We start from the raw sequence: 22,374 nt of genomic DNA on the forward strand, positions 1-22,374 counted from the left end.
AGGTGTTTCAAAATCACGTAATGTGTTTCGTTACAGGACATAACCTAATCAAAAAAAAAAACCCCAAAATATCCACCCTCCATCAAACTACTTCCCTACCCCTTCTATTTGATAAAATCAAAGCCAATAAATTGTACGATCGTTTCGGAAACTGTTTTTATTGAGATAGACATTAAGTCATGGACAATCATTTTAACATATAGTTTTTTTTTGAAACAAAGTCTCCTCATCAGCAAAAATATGTCTTTTATAAAAAAAAACCCCAAAAAAACCCACCCAATATTTTTGCTGATGAGGAGACTTTGTTTAAAAAAAAACTATATGTTAAAATTATTGTCCATGACTTAATGTCTATCTCAATAAAAACATTGTTTCCAAAACGATCGTACAGTTTATTGGCTTTGTTGTGTTCCTTCTTATGAAACAGATTTTTAATTTTAAATTTTAATTTGAATTATAAATTATCAATCATCTTACTAAATATATATGGTAATATGTAGTAATAATAATATATATGTATATCGTAATAAATATTAAAATTGTTTCATTTCAACCCATCAACAACAATTCACACCTAGCAGTAACATTCTGTAATGTGCTAGAAATGGAAATAAAAATTCATGGTTGTTTTCTTTATGGCTTTCTTTTCAGACTAGAAGAAATTGCCAAGCTGTGTAAAACTTCTGACATTCCTCATTTGGTTAATAATGCCTATGGACTTCAATCTTCTAAGTGTACTCATCTTTTGCAACAGGTAAGATTTATTGTAAAAGGTTTACATACCTTAGATTTTGCTGAAATTTAATTAATAACTAATAAATATTCCCCCCAATTTCAGTGGTCCTGGATATGACCCTAAAAGACATCCAGTAGTGAGGCTTCATTTGGAGGCTGTGTATAATGTGGCGTTGCTCCTTGGTTACCATTGCTTCCAAGTCCACTTTGGCCCAAAGTGGTAATATTGTTAAAGTATTTGGTGCTACCAGATCAGAATCTGAAGATAGTGGCTTCCTGAAAAAGAAAAATGCTGCAAGCATTGATGGTATTGTTTTTTTTTCCTTTTCCCTTTTGCAAAACGATCATGCTCTACAAAGTCCAAAATAAAACAATTTTTTTTTTCCAAATCTGCCAAACACCATTAATATATAAAGAACTTAAAGCATAAAAACTTATTCAAAAATTACTAATCATTAAAATAACCCGAAAAAGGTTGATATGCCATAAAACAACCAAGCCAACTTTTCTCCATAGTCATTACCATATATCAATTCAGTAAGATTCCCTGAATTTCAATTTCTTAAGACCCCTTAAGCTTAAATTTTCTAGAAGAAATCAAAGAAGTTGGGAGTCTTACATAAAAATTCAGATATCTCTGAATTTTGTGAAATATTCAGAATATAAGAAAGGAATTAATAACTAAATATCGCACATATTACCCACCCTTATATCTAGCAGCTGTTTTCCAAAATTAATAATGTTCGGTTTGTGTAGATACATTAGTCAGTTTTGTGCGTAGCGAACACATGGACACAATGCACAATACTTAGTTTCAAAACAAATATAGTTATCACCCCTGTTGCATGTTTCAGCCGATAGGTGATGATATCAACTTTCTCTCTCTCTCTTTTATAAACAAAAAAAAAAAAAAGAAACACGAATAAACCTAGAACCCTATCCTCCAACGTAGACCTCTACTACCAGGTCTCCTTCTCCAACATCAGGGGTCTACGTTCCAACCTTCCAGAGGTTGAAACACAATTACAGGAGATGAAACCGGACATATTCTTTCTAAGTGAAACTGGCATAGGGCCAACCACTTCTCTAGACGAACTCATAATTAAAGGATACTCTAACTTAACATCTTAATCTGACCCCCAAGATCGCCATGGGTATGGAATATGTGCCTACATCAAAGATGGCTTCCCATGTGGTAGGGATATCTCCAGAGAAGACTCTAATTTACCTTATATGTGCTTCCGGGTTGCACTAGCTTACACCACTGCATTTATATTTGCCCTCTATCGCCCCCACAACAGCGGAGTTACTATGTTTAAGAGCATATCTGAGAAAATTGACCACATCCTGTCTGCTCATCCTTCGGCTAACATTCACATTTGCGGTGACTTCAATGTCCATAATGTGGAATGGCTGACCCACTTAAATAAAACTGATGACGAGGGGAGGTTTTGTCATGATTTTGCCATTGCTTATGACCTCACTCAGATTGTTCACGAACCTACCGTATGCCCGATATACCCGGTCAATATGCAAGCCTTCTAGACCTTTTCCTCACAACTTCCCCTGAGCTGTGTTCATGTTCCGTTCTATCTCCTCTGGGATCCTCTGACCACTCCGTTGTATCAGTTAAGATAAAAATGAAATGTAATAAGTCTTCAGACGTACCTCTCCACCGTACTGTATATCGATACTCTATGGCTGACTGGGATAGCTTCCGTATATTCATATCTGACCTACCTCTGCATTCCATGTTTAAAAAGGATGTGTCCTCTATAGTATCAGACCTGACCGAATGGTTAATTGTAGGCATAGACCGATTCATACCATCCAAAAAATTCCAACAAAAACCTGGCAGTCAGCCATGGTTCTCCCCTGAATGTGCTGCTGCCATCGCGCACAGAAATCACTTTTTCCATAACTACCAACGTAATAGATGTACTGAGACTAAAGCTGCTTTCAGGACTGCCAGCAACCACTGTAAAAGAGTAATATACATGCAAGAGAGCTATATGCTCAGTCTGTTAAATCCAAAGTAGCTGAGCAGTGGCTTGGTTCCCACCAGTTCTGGCAAATAGCAAACAGGATCTTGAACAGAAGCGTGCGTTCTATCCTAACTATCATCAATGGACCTGAGGTCATCTCGTCAGCATCAGACAAGGCCAAACTATTTGCAAAGAACTTTGCAGCTAATTCTACTCTATGCGACAATGCCCATCAACTCCCCGTATTTCCTCCTATAACAGACAACACGCTATGCAACATACCAATATCTGTGCATTAGGTCGCCAAGCTAATCAAGAACCTTGATTCCAGTAAAGCAATTAGCCCTGACGGTATTCCAGTTATAGTGCTGAAAAAGCTCCAACCAGAACTTGCCCCCATACTTACAAAACTGTTTAAGCGTTGCCTTAAGGAGAAGTGCTTTCCAACACCCTGGAAAACCTCATCAGTATGCCCTGTATTTAAGAATTCAGGTGAAAAGTCGTCTCCCTCTCAGTACAGACCAATAAGTCTCCTGTGTGTTATGAGTAAGTTGTTGGAATCCATATTAAATAAAGAAATAGTCAACCACCTCAGCAGAAACAACCTTCTTAGTGACATGCAATATGGTTTCCGCTCTGCAAGATCTACAGCAGATGTGCTAACAGTTATATCACATAGGATTAGTGAATCTCTTGACAAAGGTTTCCTTTCCAGGGAAATTGCTCTTGACACATTAAAGGGCTTCGATAAGGTATGTCATAAGGGCCTACTTCACAAGATTTCCAGCTACGGTATTACTGGAAATGTTTTCTCAATCATTAAATCATTTCTCTCTGATAGGTTCATAAGAGTAGTGGTTGATGGGCAGAAATCAGAGGCCCACAGTATTAATGCTGGAGTCCCCCAGGGGTCCATCCTGGGCCCAACTCTCTTCCTGATCTACATCAATGATCTTCCAAAGCACATACTTAAATCATTCGTTGACATCTATGCAGATGACACGACCATCTATGGCAACACATCAAAGGACGTAAATGACAAAGTTCTCTAATTCTCTCTCCTCTGATCTTGAGCACGTGGTACAATGGAGGAAGAGGTGGGTGGTCACTTTTAATGCATCCAAAACCAAGCTTCTATCTTTACATCATCAACGCTCTGATCCCCATCTGGCATCAATTGAAATGGATGGCTCTCGTCTTGGGGAGGCTCCATGTTTTGACAAGCTTCTGGGCTTGACCTTTACTCCTGATCTGAAATGGAACACGTACATCAAATCTGTTGCCAGGGACGCTGGGAAAATGGTGGGATCCTTCTACCGCTCCAGAAGATATCTCACTACTGATGCAATTCTCTATCTGTATAAAAGCCAAGTACAACCAAGGATGGAGTACTGCTACCACATCTGGGTAGGAGCGTCTAAAAACAGCTTATCATGCTTTGACAGAGTACAAAAATAGACTTCGTGGTTTAGTGGGGGATGCCCTTTTCTCTACCCTGCAACCTCTCTCCCACAGAAGGGACGTTGCGAGTCTGTCTTTGTTTTATCGTTATTTCCATGGCAGGTGCTCCTTTGAGCTCAAATCGCTCGTCCCCTCTCACCAATCTTTTACGAGAAACGCCCGTCTGGCTGAAACTACTGTCAATAATTTTCCCCACTCTCTATCTGTGCCTAAATCCAAACGTAGGTTCCATGAGCAAAGCTTCTTTCTTAGAACTGTATGTCAGTGGAACTCTGCCACTTGCCTGTTTCCCACCTGACTACAACTTGGACGTCTTCAAGTCCAACATAAACAAACTCCTAACAAACTGCCCCCTTAAGTAAGATACTCTATCAAAACCCCCAATACTAATGATTACTACAATACTATCTCATTGATTACTGTACACGCAATAACCCTGATCCCTGAGTGGCCTTCGGGCCTTGATAAGTGGTGACCCTCATGTAAAAAAAAAAAAAAAAACATATACACAGACCTAACTTTATATACATGCACATCCTAAATGTTAAAATAAAAAAAAACTCTGTGCTTGTGCTACTGTTTTGCTTAAAATATATATTTAAAAATTAATAAGGATTCATTTATTGGTTTAGGAGATTATCTTGTATATAGAAATATAAAAATACGAACCAGTGTAGCCCAGCGTTGCCTGGTTGTAAAATATACATAAATACATACATACATTTTAATTAATACAGAAACTGAGGCATGTGTATGTGAGTATTGTTTTTTTTCTAAACAGTTCAAATTATGTAAGTAAAAAAAAAAAAACTACTCGAGCTGAGATCGAAACCAAAACCTAAAGACAGTGAGTCAAGTATGATTACCATTACATCAGTTTGATATGACATTTACAAAATGTTTTCAAAAAATCTTATTCTTAATATAAAAAAAAACTGTCATGTCTCATGACTGTACATGCGCGTTTGTGAAACAGTTGACAAACCTAAAAATCCGACAACCCCACATACCAATTTATTAATTTTTACGCCTTAGCAGCCTTTTTCCAGATGAAAACCAATTAAAAAGTTTTCCACATGTCTGAATATCCTATATACTAAACTTCAAGTCTGTAGACCAAAAATTCGTTGAGTATATAGGTTGAGAAGTGTCTTCACACATATATACATTCTCACTTTTATAGATAATAGATATACACATACCTAATATTGTATTATATATGCAGAATAAATAAATAAGCAAGTAGTTGAAATAATGACACAACCATGTTTAGAGCACTAATATTTCTGTGTTTAAATCAGATCTTATTCATGGTAAAATGGTTTCGGATTGAAAAGGACATGCCCAGGTGCTTATCTAGAATTCTCCCTATTTTAAAAACGAAAAACAAAAGAGAAAACTACATGATGTAGGTGTTTGTGATGGAAAGAAAATATCATATACCAAAAATCATGTAAATTGATCAAGTAGTTTTATTTTTAAATAAAAAAAAACAAATTTTGTGGCTCACCTTGTGATGCTATCATGAAAATATGCTGAAAACAAGGCAGAGAACTCAAAATAATTAAAATTTGTGAGATTTTGGAAAGTCATTCTTAATATGGAGACCTTGAAAAAAACTTCAATTCATTTAAAAATGACTTTTTTTATAAAAATAAAACTTCCTGATCAATTTATATGATTTTTGGAATCCATCATGGATATGTACATAAACAGATTTTTCTTTATTTTTAGTATATGGTTAATTCTGTACAAGCACCGGTGCTTATTTATAAAAAAAAACATTGAAGAAAATTTATTTAGAGAGTGGCTGGTGCTGTATTAAGCTCTGAGAAATGGAGTGAGAAGAAGCAGAGGGAGAAAAAGAGGATAAGATATGAAAGGAGAGGGAGGAGGCTAATAAAAATGTTAGGGAAGGGATAGGTGGGTATTTTATTTTTGATGTATATATTTGTATGTAGAAATTGACAAAATTGACTGAGGATGGTGATAAGGGTGTGAGTGGGTTGGTGTTTAATGCTAGTGTCAACTAAATAATTAAGAATGAAAAGATTAGGTCAGATCGGAGGAGGGAAAGTCTACAAGAGGAATAAGTGGGTTATTTGATTCCTCCTTTCCTTTCCACACTCCTCCCTCCTTTTATATCTTACCTTCTCTTTCCCCTTCCTCTTCCATTGGCTGACACTAGCACTCCCACTTTTCACTTAGTTCATGTGAAATGCAAATTTATAAATTTTAAAAGCAAGTTTATTTTAGACGAACGGGGCAGGACAGAGGGAATCTAAAATACGCTTAAATATAATTTAATTCATGCAGACTGCATATTTATTATTACAGAGCTTATTCTCTGCTGAATATTATATATATGTAGTACTGACCTTAAAAGTTGAAACAAAAAAAATAATTGACGTTGGCTAGAATCGAAACCAAAACATTTAGCGCTTCAGTCGCATTCCCTACCATTTGAGGTAACCTGACAGATACAACAGATTAAAAATTAAAACACTTCTAACTATGCATGAACTTGCACATGTGCAAAAATAATTGAAATATGTTTGAAAGTTATAATGAGCATTGTGTATTTCAACTTGCTGACATATTTCTGTACACATTATTCATCCATCCAAACAAAGATTTTACTCATTATAAACCACCCTTGGTGTATGATTACTATTTCCTATTAATTTCAGTGTTATGTCATTAGTAGCTTATGAGTTTATTGGTTAAATATTTTCACACACACACACACTCATAAATCTACTGTTTTATTTATATAGATGTTCACAACATCACTATGAAAAGCTTTGTTAACAATTAATCTATTAGTCTATCTGTCACACCTAATTTTGAAAATGCTTAAGTTTGAAATGGCATTTTTTATTGATCTGCCATGCTTAAGTTTGAAATAGTATTTTTTTTTTTCAGTCTGTTACAATCAAATATAAAATAGAATTTTTGTTGGTCTATCATGCTTAATTTTTAAATGACATTTTCAACACTCAACATGAAAATTGAATGGATGCATCTTAAAGATATTCATACATTTTCGTCTTTTCTAGGCTGCTCGTGTAGGTCGAGTGGATGCATTTGTTCAGAGTACAGACAAGAACTTTATGGTTCCTGTTGGAGGAGCCATCATTGCAGGTTTCGATAAGAGTTTTATTGAAGAAATTAGCAAAATGTACCCAGGTAAGTTTCTTTTTTTTCTTCTTTTTTTATATTTAAACTTCGTATGTGTATAATTTTATTTTGTTTTGTTTTTATTTCTATTTTTGGCATTAATTTCCTTGATATCTTTTTAGTTAGAATTTATTCTAGAAAGAAGTTGGGTGCTTATGAGAGGGATTATGTGAAGGTTGCCAACATCCTAAATGCTTCTGTGGAACAAATTGAACTAGAACTTGGTACACCAAGGTTGTCAGTTTGTTGTGAACCACTTTTGATATTCAAGGTGCTGTGATTGTCCTGGACTCTGTAATGAGCAACACCATGCAATATCTCACGCCTGCTTTTCATATTGTCTGATCCAGGCGGTTGATATTAGTTATGCTGCAATCAAATCGCTTATACACTCAAGACAAGTCTTGACTAGTTTATTGCTAAATTGCCACTTCTTTTTAAGATGGAACCATTTTTATATGAATAGTAACACATAATATCACCTGCATTAAGTTAAAAAATAAATTGCTTGTCACTGGAAGTAGTAAAATAACATAAGCTGAAGTATTTTCTAGAAACAAACTATTAATGATACCAGAGAAAAAATTCTGTCATAAAGCTGTCAGTTTCAGCCATTTTTGAGGTGGCTTGTCTCTTGACTGAGCTATGGTTTTAGTCTTGTGCAGTTGTAGGAAGTTGACCCTCCTAAGCTTTACCATCTCCCTTTAAGAAATGATTCATTTATTGCTAATCGCCTTAGTGCCTCTATCAGAAAATGCTAACAGTGCTGCCCAGACATTTTTTGCAGACCCGGCTGATCTTCTTCTAAGGTGGTGACTCTTGAAATTTCACTTTCCGACCCTTATGTCGAAAGAGATAAAACTGGCTAGTTTGTGATATTTAATTATAGCACTACCCTCTGGTGATACTATGACCCCTCCCCTCCCATCCCCGGGGGAGTGTTAGGAAGTGATTCATACAAAAAAAAGAGAGGAAAAGTTGTTTGAAGTAAATGGCCCAGGACAAGATGAGGAAGTGATTTACCAAGGCAAACAAAAACCATCCAAAGTAGAATGGGAATGTCCGAACGGGTGAATCATTGCCACTCCTCAATCACTCTGAGACGCAGATGAGATTTTAGAATTTCTGATTCTGAGACAACAACTTTAGGAGTCGGAGTTAGTTTACAGACAGTTTCAAGTTTGAGACAATTGATGACAGGTTGTAGCTTTGAGCAGATAAGGAGATTAATTGATCAAGAGTGATGGCCTCGACAGACAACTAAGATGTGGACATTAGCGTTTGGAAGGTAATTTTCTGCAGTGCAATCACACACACCCAGAGTACAACTGATCGACACATAATGTGTCAGAGTTAGTTTTTTATTGTAAGTTTGCATTTATTTTTTATAATTATAAGCCAGTGTTCGCTCCTTTTGGCAATCGTCAGTGTGAGAGACGAAAACACGGCCAGAATGAGAAGAAGAATACAAAATGAAGATGAATAGAAAGCCATGATACACAGCGTCGGGGTTGGCAATTGTTGAGAGGGACACACTATACCATTGATTACTGTACATGCAATAACCCTTATCCCCGAGTAGCTTCTGGGGTTTGATAAGTGGTGACCTCCATGTAAAACAAAAAACACACACACACATGGCCTCACACTTTAACTGAGCATAAAGTCTTATTAAATAACCATCAGAACCTGTGGAATTTCCACGGAATGAGAAATATATTTAATCTAAATATATTTTGATAAAGTTGATATTTTTCTGGACAGCACAAAAAAGTAGTCTTTTTAATGGAAAAACAAATAACACGCACCAAATATGAGTTTATTAACATTTCTATGAAAATAGTATTGTATTTTAAATATGGAACCTAACCCAAATAAGATAAATTAATAAGTACTGATAAATACACAGAAAGTAATATTGTGCTACATAGTTCAATACAAATGATAAAATCACGTTATAAGAAATTATCATTAATTTACTCCTTCCATCCAGCATCTCTTGGCAGACAATATTGTTCTTTTTTTGTCCTATTTCTTTCGAATGTTCCCTTTTAAAAAATTTTTTTTTTTTTTACTTTAGTGAAGAACAGTTGCACATCAAAATTACTATGAGTTATTTTCTCACACCATTTCACCAATTATCATATATTATTATAATGGTATTTGAAAACAAGGCTATATCAAAGGGAAGTCATTCTCATATTCTTGTCCAACGTTACCAGATTGGCCTTTATAAAGCCAAATTTTGTGAATTTGGCCTTTTTAAAACTGTTTGACCTTCAAAAAGTGTTATTTGTTTAACTAAGGAAGGAACATATATATATTATTCCTTAATTGGAATTTTTTTATTTTGAGATGAGCATTTTTATGTTAATAGTCCGAAATAAAAATAAAAAATTAACATAAGGAAGGAACAAGCAGAATATTATATTGATTGTCTTCATTTTTGTTTGATGTTTTATTTATTGCAGGTCGGGCATCTTCAACTCCCACCATTGATATCTTCATCACTCTTTTATCGTTGGGGTCACACGGCTTCAAGCAGCTTCTTCAGACCAGGAAGGAAATGTATGTTTATCTGAAGAATGCTCTGGTGCAGTGCGCGGAAAAACATGGTCAAAGAGTTCTGCAAATCAACAACAACACAATATCCATGGGTGAGAGCATCACTCTTTTCATTGATTGCATGAGTTTTTATTGAATAACTGATGCGTGTTAAGATATAGTTGGAACCTATTAGACTGACGACTCTTTTTTGGACCCTGTTTAAGAGTAATACTCCATGCATGGTCGAATGTAAAGATACAGGATACTCTCAGGTGTGAATAATTTTCTAGCATGGTAGAGGGAACCCACCTTCTTTTTGCAATGTCCTCAATGTATTTGTTTCAGTTCATGTTGCGAGGAATCTGAAGGATGAGCTCTCAAATTATTAACAACTTGCTACAAGAAAACAAAAATCTACTCATTAGATTATGACTTTCAGGTTATATGTAGATTAGGCCAAAGCAAAAATAAAATTTATACTTGGTATTAGCCAATTATTTCAGAACATAACTGCTTTCAGAAACAAATATTTCTTCATTGAGCTTACGAAGAATGGACTTGTCAAGTTTTTTTTCTGCTTAAATAATTTCTTTGGAGAGTTTGACAAGAGTTAAAATGCTAATATCAAACGCCATAGACATTTTTTGGCAGACCTGAACAAGAATCACCTCCCCAACCCTAATTTTTATAGTATGTTTTAGTATGTGGTATAGTTTTTGAAATTGGGGATGTTTGTTCTGAAAGACGTTTTTAACATGGGGAAGTTAGATGTGCTTATACTACGCTAGGTTAGGTTGTAAAAAATACCAACTGCAGAATACCGGTTAAAATTATAGGGAAGGGAGTGATTCTCATTCAGGTTCACCCATTTTTCTAATGCATTGAACAAGGTTTTGTTTATTTTTTGTTTTCAAACGTTCATTGTTAAAAATGCATAGTTGTCATTTCCTTTTCTACCTTTATGGAATTTTTGAGATGAGGATTGGCTATTCATATTTGGATTCTTCGAACTACTGCTCTCATATTGAGTGTCACTTTCACAATGTTTCAGTGGATGTAACCTTCAAGTTCAGGTGTATCTTGTCAAGCTCAGGAATGTTTCTGTTGAATGGGAATTTTGGCAAAATTTCAAATGGAACCCTTTATCATGGGAGTAGCATGTTCTCGTTTAGTCAGCCATGACTGGATAGATGTCCTAAGTAATCTGCAATTATATTTTTCGGTTACCCACACTGAGAATTGAACCTTTAACCTTCAGGAGAATATCACTTTTACAATTGAGGACCCCTGGCACAGTGGTTAGAGTATTTGGAAAAAATCAATTCAGTTCTCTGTGTAGGCAACCGAAAAATACAATTTTGAATTACTTAGGATCTCTATCCAGTCATGGCTGACACAAGAGTATCCTACTCCTGTGAAGTAAATAAAGGATCCGTTTAAAATTTTGACCAGATTCCTGATTTTGACAGAAACCTTCCTGAGGTTGACAAGATGCATCTGAAGAAGGTTGGAGGTTACATCGGCCGAAATGTTGTGAAAATGGCACTGAAGATGAGAACAATAGTCTGAAGAATCCAAATAATATGCTTTTATACCTTTATGGAATTTGTGAAACCACTCTCATGCTGCCCGAAAAAAAAATTTGCATCCTCTGTTTGTCTGCTCCTCGGCTCCAGAGTAGGAGATCAAAAAAGAAATACAGAAGCATACCGTAGTTTTCTTAGTTGTGATTAAACGAATATAAAGATGAAGATTGATCATAACATTAATGTGTTTGTCAACCTTATTTAAAATTTTATTTAGCTTTTCAAATCATTTTCGTTTGTTCCAATGTAGCTATGACCTTAAATTATGATGGCGCCGAAAGTTCAGCCACAGAAATTGGTTCAATGCTCTTCAAGCGATTTGTCTCTGGAACAAGGTAAGAAATTAAATTTTTTATTTTTTTATTTTTACTTTTCCATTTTTATTAAAAAGTTTTTGAACCTGAAATGTAATTATTATTTACTCTCTCTTTCATACAAATATATATACAGGGTGGCCCAAAAGTAGGTTTACAGTTATTTATTATTTGAAATTCTTTAACAAGGTTATTTAAAAAACTTCAAATAGTTTTAATATTTATTTGAAATTCTTTAACAAGGTTATTTGAAAAACTTCAAATAGTTTAAATATTTATTTGAAATTCGACACCAGAACAGCAGGAAATGCATTATACCTGTTAACATAAAAACGAATAATTTAATCTCTCAGATGCTCAAAATGTCCTCATTCAACATTGCAACATTCTTCAAATCTCTCCAGGACACTCTGACACACAGTGTGACACAAATTCCGATCTTCATCAATTTCTGTGAATGCGACATGAATGTAATCTTTTAAATCATTTATTGTTTTGAGTTTCTTCTCATAAACCTTGTTCTTAACAACACCCCAAAAAAAGAAATTCATTGGGGTTAGGTCAGGTGAACGTGGTGGCCATTTGTTGCTACCCCTTCTTCCGAACCAACGCTGTGGAAAAACTTGCTTAAGGTAGTCTCTTACTCTAGATGCATAATGTGGTGGTGCTTCATCCTGCTGAAAGAAATATTCATCAAAGTCAGGTTTAGTTCTGAGTCGTGGTACTACTAATTCACGAAGCATGTCCAGGTAGTTCTCCCCATTTACAGGTCCATTAAAAAAACGGGCTCAAGCTGTTTATGTAAATTTGATCTGTACTCTGTGGAGTATTTTATATTGCTTGTACATTTTAATTAGCAAGTAACTTCAACCATATAAAAGGTAGTTTAATAACTGTAAACCTACTTTTGGGCCACCCTGTATGTGTGTATATATATGTGTGTGTGTGTGTATATATATATATATATATATATATATATATATATATATATATATATATATATGGAGGTCACCACTTATCAAGGCTTGGAGGCCACTCAGGGATAAGGGTTATTGTGTGTACAGTACAGTATGAGATAGTATTGTAGTAATCATTAGTATTGGAGATTTGATTGTGTTTTATTTAAGAGGAACAGTTTGTCAGGAATTTGTTTATGTTTGACTTGAAGACATCCAAGTTAAAGCAAAGTTACGAAGTCTATTTTGTACTCTGTCAAGGCAGGATAAGCTATTTTTAGCAGCTCCTGCCCAGATGTGGCAGCAGTACTCCATCTTTGGACGTACTTGGCTTTTATACAGATAGAGAATTGCATTAGTAGTGAGATATCTTCTGGAGCGGTAGAAGGATCCCACCATTTTCCCAGCGTCCATGGCAACAGACCTGATGTACATGTTTCATTTCAGATCAGGAGTAAAGGTCAAAAACCTGGGGCCTCCCCAAGACGAGAGCCATCCATTTCAATTGATGCCAGATGGGGATCAGAGCATTGATGATGTAAAGATAGAAACTTGGTTTTGGATTCATTAAAAATAACCAGCCACCTCTTTCCCCCCCACTGTACCACGCGCTCAAGATCAGAAGAGAGATAATTAGAGAGAACTTTGTCATTTACGGCCTTTGATGTGTTGCCATAGATGGTTGTGTCATCAGCATAAATGTCAACGAATGATTTAAGTATGTGCTTTGGGAGATCATTGATGTAGATCAGGAAGAGAGTTGGGCCCAGGATGGACCCCTGAGGGACTCCAGCATTAATACTGTGGGCCTCTGATTTATGCCCATCAACCACTACTCTTATGAACCTATCGGAGAGAAATGATTTAATGATTCAGAAAACATTTTCAGTTATACCGTAGCTGGAAATCTTGTGAAGTAGGCCCATATGCCATACCTTATCGAAGGCCTTCGAATGTCAAGAGCAATTGCCCTGGAAAGGAAGCCTTTGTCAAGAGATTCACTAATCCTATGAGATATAACCGTTAGCACATCTGCTGTAGATCTTGTGGAGCGAAAACCATATTGCATGTCACTAAGAAGGTTGTTTCTGCTGAGGTGGTTGACTACTTCTTTATTTAATATGGATTCCAACAACTTACTCATGACACACAGGAGACTTATTGGTCTGTACTGAGAGGGAGATGACTTTTCACCTGAATTCTATATTTAGAAAATTAAAAACAATCAGAATTGAGAATTTAGACCAGAATTAGAATCATCCCGTCACTATATATATATATATATATATATATATATATATATATATATATATAGTGACGGGATGATTCTAATTCTGGTCTAAATTCTCAATTCTGATTGTTTTTAATTTTCTAAATATAGACATATTCTAAATATACACATATTCGTCCTTTCCCGACATGGGTTGGATTTTAAAAAAAACTGTCTTTTTTCGCACGATCTATGACTTTTTCTTTTATCACATTTTTATTTCAATTATCCTGAAGATGTCCTCGGAAACAAGGACGAAACGTTGATTTTTTAATAATTTCATTCGGTTTTTTCTATTTTTTCTTTAAACATATATATATATATATATATATATATATATATATATATATATATATATATATATATATATTAGTGATGGGGTGATTCCAATTCTGGTCTAAATTCCCGATTCTGATACAATTACTGATTCTGATTGTTTTTAATTTTCTAAATATAGAGTTGATTTTATGGTGTGGATAACTGTAAAAACCCATTTAAAATGTGCATGTATTTTGTAAACATACAAATACTCTTGCAGGAGCGATATATATAAATTTTAGTTTTTATTGATAATTTAAAATCAATAAATACTTATCATTTCATCATTAATAAAAACTATAGGAAATTTAAATCGTAAACAAAAACAGATAGAAACAATCGATTTTAGCATTGGAAAACGGGAATAATTTTTTTCAATACTGATTCCGATATTTCACATAATTGCGATTAATTATAACACAAATATATGCATTTTATCAGAGTAAATCTATAACAAAGCAAAACACTATTAAGCAAATAATAAAATTAAAATGAAAGGAATAAGTTATATATAACTTGATTAATGAGGAAACATTAAAGGGAAAAATAAGAAAAAATTGAGGGGAAAATTAACGAAAAAAACTTGTTTAGGCCATGTCATTTCGCAGGTAAATACTTTTTATCAGAAGAGAAGGGCCAGAATTGTAATAAATAATGCAAATATAGAAAAAGAATCGACTTAATGGCATTTAGATATGAAATGAGAATGAAATAATAGGATAAAATGATATTTAACTATTAAATAATGATAATTAAATACTAATTATTAAATAATAATTAAATACTAATAATTAAATCATAATAATTAAATAATAATTATTAAATAATAATTAAATACTAATAATTAAATCATAATAATTAAATAATGCGTGGATCTTTACTGATTTTTCTTTCTCCAACTTTACAACATGCCCAGAAATAAGAAGAAAAAAACATGTACAAAATACTGAGGATGGAGTTTGACTCCGAAATATATTTAAATTATAAATTTCAAACAAGTAAAATATTTGTTTATTTTTGTAATATTGCGTTGTGATTTGGCTTTCAAACGTACCTAATATGTATTTTATTCATATATATACATATATATATATAATTAGTAATTATATTTTTGATGGCGAGTGTACATTTGTAGATAATGCTTTTCTGATACAGTCTAAATATTATTTTATTTTCAGGGTCATATCAAAAGAAAGTGGAATAAAATCAATCTGCGGACACAACTTCCAGAACTTTGGGGCACATTCCAACTCCTATCCATGTGGCTACCTCACTGCCGCAGCCAGTATTGGTATGGTGAAGGAAGATGTAGATGTATTCATCGCTCGATTGGACAAAGTTCTCACAAAATTTCAAAATGGCCGTCCTTCGCCAGAAGGAGTGGCAGAAAAGAATTTAAAACCTCCGTCAGAAGAAACCCTTATTTGAATGGAAAATATGATGTGTTGTACTTAAAGAATTTGGGAGTCAAATGTGATCATTCCGGTGTGGAATCTATTAACTTCCTGCGATCCCTCCCTCCACCTTTTTCTTCAAAGACCTGTTCATATTGAAATTAAAAAAAAAAAAAAGTTCTTGTTTGAAATTCCTTCCATATTAAAAAACAAAAATAAGAAATATCTGTATGATGTATGTACACATGACAGAATGAAATTATCATATTCCAAAAATCACAAATTGATGCTTTTTTTCTTTTTAACTAAAAAGATCAAATTTTATGAGGAAGTAAAGACACTGTTTGTGCTACCATCTTGATTAAACAAAGGAAGATAACTCTCTTCAAATTTGCGATCTTTGTAATGGCTATGATTTCACATTATTCACTTAAAATCCTAAAAAAAATATTTTCTATATAAAAAAAACAAACTACTTGATCAATTTACGTGATTTTTGGAACATGATCCTTTTGTTCTGTAACGGGTATGTAAAGCATAAAGATTTTTCTGTATTTTTTTTTTATATGGGGGGAGGGGGATTTTGAACGACTACCAAAAAAAAAAAAACTCTAAAAGTAAAAAATTGCCAAAATTTTACTAGAGATAGATGCAAAAGTATTCAAGGAAAAAAAAAATTACAATCAATATTGAAGTTTTAAAAATTTAATAATTGATACTAAATTTGAAAAAATCTTGAAAGTTAAAATTGGTACAAGATTTTTCTGGGTATTGGAGGAAAACAAAACAAAAATCTTATGATTTTTATAGAAATCTGAAAACATAAATCATTTAAAAAAATGAGTATCTTGAAATATCGGTTTAAATTAAAAACCATTACTAAAAAAAAAGTTTCTTTATTAAAAAAATGGTTCTTGTCCAGGATTCCCCCGTATTAAAAAAAAAGAAAGAAAAATTTATATGATGTACGTACCTGTGATAATACAAAAGTATAATATTCCAAAAATCATGTAAATTAATCAAGTAGGTTTAATATATAAAATGAAATTTTATAAAGAAAGCTGAAGGGCTATTGTCTTGTGCACCATTTTTAAAACAATCTACAAAAAAAGTTAAAAAAACCCAAAGAAAGGGAGATAACTCGATTCAAACTTGCGAAATTTATGTTGTAATACCTCTGAATTTCTATTAAACGCTTAAAAATTATTTTCTTCATAAAAATAAATCTATGTAATTTTCGGAATAATATATTTTCATTTCGTCAGGGATATGTAGATCATACACATTTTTTCTTTAGTTTTGTTTTTTTAATATAGGTGGAAATTTGGACAGGACCAAAAAAAATTTTTTAATTATAAACAATTCCAAAAAGATTTTATTTCTACTATTATATAAAAAGGAACTTTGTGAGTTCATTCTTTATGGATTCCTAAATGGCTGGCCAGATTTTTTTTGAAATTTCACACAAATGTAGCTTATGTGCTTGGCAGTATTCTTAGATAGGGTTTGTATTAGAATGTCTTTAATAAGTATTATAATCAAAATAATCTGATGAAGGAAGGAATAGGTAATTTTGATTAAAGTTAACGCCTTATACAGCCTAATATCACAAGTGAATTTGAGAAGTTTTATTACCGCACAAGCAGAAAGGCCCAGCATATAAAATCAACAGGATCTTTGATATGATACGGGCGTATTCAAAATGAATGTTTCTTTTTAGAGCACAATTGAACCATGATATTTGACTTTTGCATTTTAAAACTTATATAAAAATAATTTTATAATGGTAGGTTCTCTACAGTGCAATATAGATTACAATGTATTATGGACTAAGTCACCGTGGGGAAGCATGTGAAGCTTCCTCCTGGTGCACCATGGTGGATCTCCAGGCAATCAATCAATTTGATTGAAAAATGGGCGATTTCACCAATTTCGATCACAAAATATGGGAGCATAAAACATTCGTTGATCCTCAGTTCAATCCTGGGCAATGTTGGGTCTCCGTGCTAAATAAAGATAAGAACATTTTTTTTGTAAGATGTAGACTTTATTAAAAGTAAGAGGCAGGTATGTTGTGCTAGTACGCATACATCTGCAAATACGCACTGTATTACAAATAATACTCTGCAATATGTCGATTGGCCATTGATACCTATGTTGGGCATAAAAAATGTATCCATTCTTTAAATGATAGTCTGCAAATAATAGGCAGAATCTCCAGTGTTTCTGTGAAACTGTACGTATCGATGGCTAACTAATGTTTAGTATCATTTTTAATAAAATATTAAGCTGTTACATTAGTAATTAAACACGCTGGTCATTTCTCATATAAAAAAAAACCCAGCAGTATTCTCATATAATAATGCTGCTGTGTATAATAAAAAGCTTTATTCGTACAAGCATAGCGTGTCTACACATTCAGGGCATGTTTCAGTTGCAACTTTAATACAGGACAACAATAGAATAGAAAATTTTAAGCTTGGAGTTTCGACCGAAACATGTCTTGAATGTGTAGCCAAACTATGTCTATATAAATAAAACTTTATTACAAATAAATAGCTATTTATTATTGAACACTATTCCATAAACACAGTAAAGACTCTCTGGATTTTTATTGTGTGGATATTAGACTTTTTAGCAAAAGTTAAAAATGGGCAAAAGTTATAGCATGTTGACTTAGAATGAGTGTTTTGTGCCAACTTGATGGTCGAATATGGTTAAATTATCGCTCATTTTGTATTAAATACTAATCCCTATTAATTTGTAACTGTGCATCGAATGGATACCATAATACTTAGTTTACTGCATCTACCAAAGGTCTGTACAAAATTTGTCAGATCAGCCCAGTAGTTTCCAAGTGAAAGTGGAACGGACAAAAAAAAAAAAAAAAAGAAAAAGTCAACAAATGTATTAGAAAATGATGAGGATTTAGATGAAATATAAAAATCTTTCTGCATGAGTTAATTTTATTGCATTGTTGTGCTATGTCAGCTTTTTCCATTAAATCTTATATAGAGATAACGAAACAGCCGTCTGTCAATGGCTATCTCCCAACTCCTCAGTGTGGCTAGACATGGTGTTTCAAGCTAAGATTTGAAACTTGACTGCTTATATGCTAGTCAATGTTTCCCCCTATGCCATCCCACCATGAAAGTAAGAGAACTAATGCATTTGTATTGTACATGTTATCAAGAGGACTCTATTCTAATTAGGAGAAACAATGCTTTATGCTAAGTAGAAATTACTCATTTGTCTACTAGAGAGCTCAATCCAAATATAAATACATGGTCTTTATTAGTTTTCATTTTGTTTAGGTTTATTTTCAAAGTCGTACAAAAGAAAGGGTAATGTACAGACACAGTGATCTAGAAAGAAAATGGCTGTTATTAGGTTTATTCCGCATATGAATTAAAAATAATTTATATTATTTGTATTGATCAGATTATTGTTCTCATCTTCAGTGTTATTTGTGCAACGTTTCGGTCGGTTTGGCCTTCGATCGTCTTCGTGCATGTTGGTTGCTGTTTGGAAAAGAAAAGTTACTATCTCCTTAGATGTTCCCCTGTTGATCTTTTCAACCAATTTTTTCACATATGCGAAACCAGCCATAAAACAGAGACTAACTCCAAGAATACAAAAATATCTACAAAACCAGTAACTTTTCTCTTTTCATTTCCAAACAACCAACATGCCTGAGGATGGTCGATGGTCAAACCGACCAAAACGTTGATGAGAACAATAGTTCAATCAATACAAGTAATATAAACAATCAGCCCTCATCTAAAAAAATTCAGAATTGTAAATAAATATAATTGTTCTTGAAAGTTTGCTTTATTCAAAAATCTTTTTTGCATTGAATGATGAAATTCATCTTTTGAACATTTCCATGTCTAACAATAAATTAACTGCGTATTGTAAATTACAGATTTCATATTTGGCCATTAATCGATGCTTAGCAATCCATTGTCAGCAAACTTTGACGTTAAAATATTATTTCTTCAGTTTGCATAAAATCATTGTCATAAACTTCATTTACAAGACTTGTTACACACATTCTAAGAAATCAGTGGCCATTTTCTTTCTAGGCTGCTTTACCAAAGAAAATGCTTTAAAAATCTGCTGATACAACATCCAAAACTTTAAGTACATTTCAACAATGATACATATGACTACCTCAATGCTGCTCTGCTGTTGTTGCTAGTATTGAAGAAAAAAACAGAATTACAAAAAATAAAAAAAAATCCTCTCCATATAGCAGAGCATATATCTTGTATTGAAAATAAAAACAATTAATCTCAAAATATTGACTTTAATTGTGAGTAAATAGTTTGTGTTCCTTTTGCATTTTTCTTTATATTTTAATATCTTGATTTATAGATCAATTCAACATGCAAGAATTTGGTTCTTGTCCAGAATTCCCCCTAAAAACACAAAAATAATAAAAAATTATGTATGATGTAGATACTTGTGACGGATGAAAATATCATATTCCAAAAATCATGTAAATTGATCAAGTAGTTTTATTTTTAGATAAGAAAATCAAATTTTCTATGTAAGTGAGGAGGGACTATCATGTTGACATCTACAAGAAACAAAGAGAGATAACTAAACCATAATTCAAACTTGCGATCAACCTTGTAATGTTTATGATTTCCCATTGTGTAAAAAGTCCTGTGTCACCATTTTGAAAATAATCCCAAGAATCAAGGTAGATAAGTCAACAATAGTTCAGTCTTGCCAGATTTTTGTTTATGAATTCCTTTTAATCACTTAAATCTGATTTTCTTTATGAAAATATAATTACTTGATCAAGTTACATGATTTTTAAAATATGATATTTTAGTTTTGTCACTGGTAAATATGTAGAGGGAATTCTAGATAAGAAGTTGCATATTTTGAAAGTAAAATGATGAATTTGTCGCCCTAAAAAAAAAATAAAAAAAAAAAAACACTACAGATTTATTTTAAAACTTTTCTTGAAAAAATCAATTAAGTTAACTTTATGTAGTAGAGCTGACATCTATTCAATGTGGCCATCATCAGCCTCAATCACCGCCTCGATATGGGTTCGGAACTGGGAGCATGCCTTTTCCACAAGCACTGGTGGGAGCTCGGCAGATGCTGGCGATCATGCTGACTTTGGTGTTGTGGGAGGTCATGTTGGTGATGTTCTTGACGTATGACCAAACAAAGTAGTCCAGCGGGTTCAGGTCGGGAGGAGGTGGGTTCAGTGAGAGAAGGGTACAAAGTTGTAGCATTCTTTGTGAAGCTCAAGTCTCTTTGGACTTGTGGACTGGCGCCGAGTTCTACTGCTGCGTCCAGGGTCTGTCAGCAGCCACCTGATTGCACCAGGAGATCACAATACTCTTCATCGCATCCAGGTACACTTTGGTGTTGACTTTTAAGCCAACTTTGAAGATGTGAGGTGGCATGATGTGGTCCTCACCTGAAACCACATGAATAAGCCCACCTTTGTCGCAGTGGCCCTGGCAATGCTCTCAATGTATCCGTTCCAACTCGTTCCCTGTGAATGTTAAGCCGAGGAGTTTGAAAGAAGTACTTTCAGATAATGTCTCTATTGGTGGTTGAGAAGGTTTCTTGTAATTATTGAAGGAAACAGATTACTTCCATATTTCCTTATTTGCCTCAGTTTAATGCAGCAGATCCTTTGAATAGCTTTTGGTACTTATGCTACCGTGCTGAAATAATAATATTATTTTGAAGGCCATTTTTAACTTGGAGAGGGTGTTTTTTTTTTTTTAACTATTCTGTACTTTCACCTAATAATTTAATAAAAAAAAAAAGATATTGTGAAACGTCAATGTTACTTGAAAATACTATTTAAAAAAATAGCATGCTAACTTAAGTGCAAGCACTTAGCTTTTCAACACTGTGACTGTCGAGACCTCATGACGGATACAGGAGGGGTATACTCCACTCTTTGGCAGACCCAAGCATTACTGGTTGTTTATTTGTTTCAAAGCCTTTTATTTTTATTTTTTACTTAAAAAAATGTTTTCCAATCATGTTGAGTTTGTTGTCTGTCAAATAGATCGACTCTTCAGCCACCGTTTACTAAATCTGTTTATTGTATAATGTGAAGATGGTCAGCATGTTTTCTGGTGTTTGTCAGATTTAGAGTTAAACGTGACCACCTGATTGATTGGATCGGGCCTATCCAACCTCCCATCTAGCAAAAGTAAGGGCCAAAATGGTGTGTTGCAGGTTCATATCCTTATGTCCTGGGCATGATCTGCTCAGTCACCAGGATCCTGTCTTTTAGCATCATGGATTGCCACCCATGTTCAACAGGGGGGGGCCTCATTCAAGGCCTTTAACCCTTTATATGAGAGCAGTCAGCGTATTCTAACGTCGCATCACTGATAGGGCCTTAAATGATGGAAATTTCACTGAATCACACGCCCACTTTTGAATTCATTTTATGGCTAAACTAAAAGTGACTATCTCAAGACGCCATTTTGAAAACACTGTGAAGAAACAAGGAAGATATTTCTAAATTGTGATTTTAGAAAGAGTTTCTTAACATGGAAATTCAAATTTGCTTAAAATTTTTTATAAAAATAAAACTACTTGATCAATTTAATTTTTAGTGTATAATATTTTCTGA

At 33.7% G+C, this 22,374-nt stretch overlaps 1 protein-coding gene across 1 annotated transcript in view; it reads left to right on the forward strand.

The window, feature by feature from the left end:
- LOC145283497 (O-phosphoseryl-tRNA(Sec) selenium transferase-like) overlaps window positions 1-16,867 on the forward strand; it is a 37,641-nt gene extending 20,774 nt beyond the window's left edge. Inside the window, exons 6-10 of the mRNA XM_080132322.1 lie at window positions 652-754; window positions 7,241-7,370; window positions 9,833-10,018; window positions 11,745-11,829; window positions 15,531-16,867. Coding sequence (XP_079988448.1) covers window positions 652-754; window positions 7,241-7,370; window positions 9,833-10,018; window positions 11,745-11,829; window positions 15,531-15,780 — 754 coding nt within the window. The 3' untranslated portion in view covers window positions 15,781-16,867. The remainder of the gene's footprint in view (window positions 1-651; window positions 755-7,240; window positions 7,371-9,832; window positions 10,019-11,744; window positions 11,830-15,530) is intronic.
- Window positions 16,868-22,374: the final 5,507 nt, after the last annotated feature.

This window comes from Euprymna scolopes, chromosome 8, assembly GCF_053919585.1.
Source record: "Euprymna scolopes isolate OS-2025 chromosome 8, ASM5391958v1, whole genome shotgun sequence".
Taxonomy (NCBI): domain Eukaryota; kingdom Metazoa; phylum Mollusca; class Cephalopoda; order Sepiida; family Sepiolidae; genus Euprymna; species Euprymna scolopes.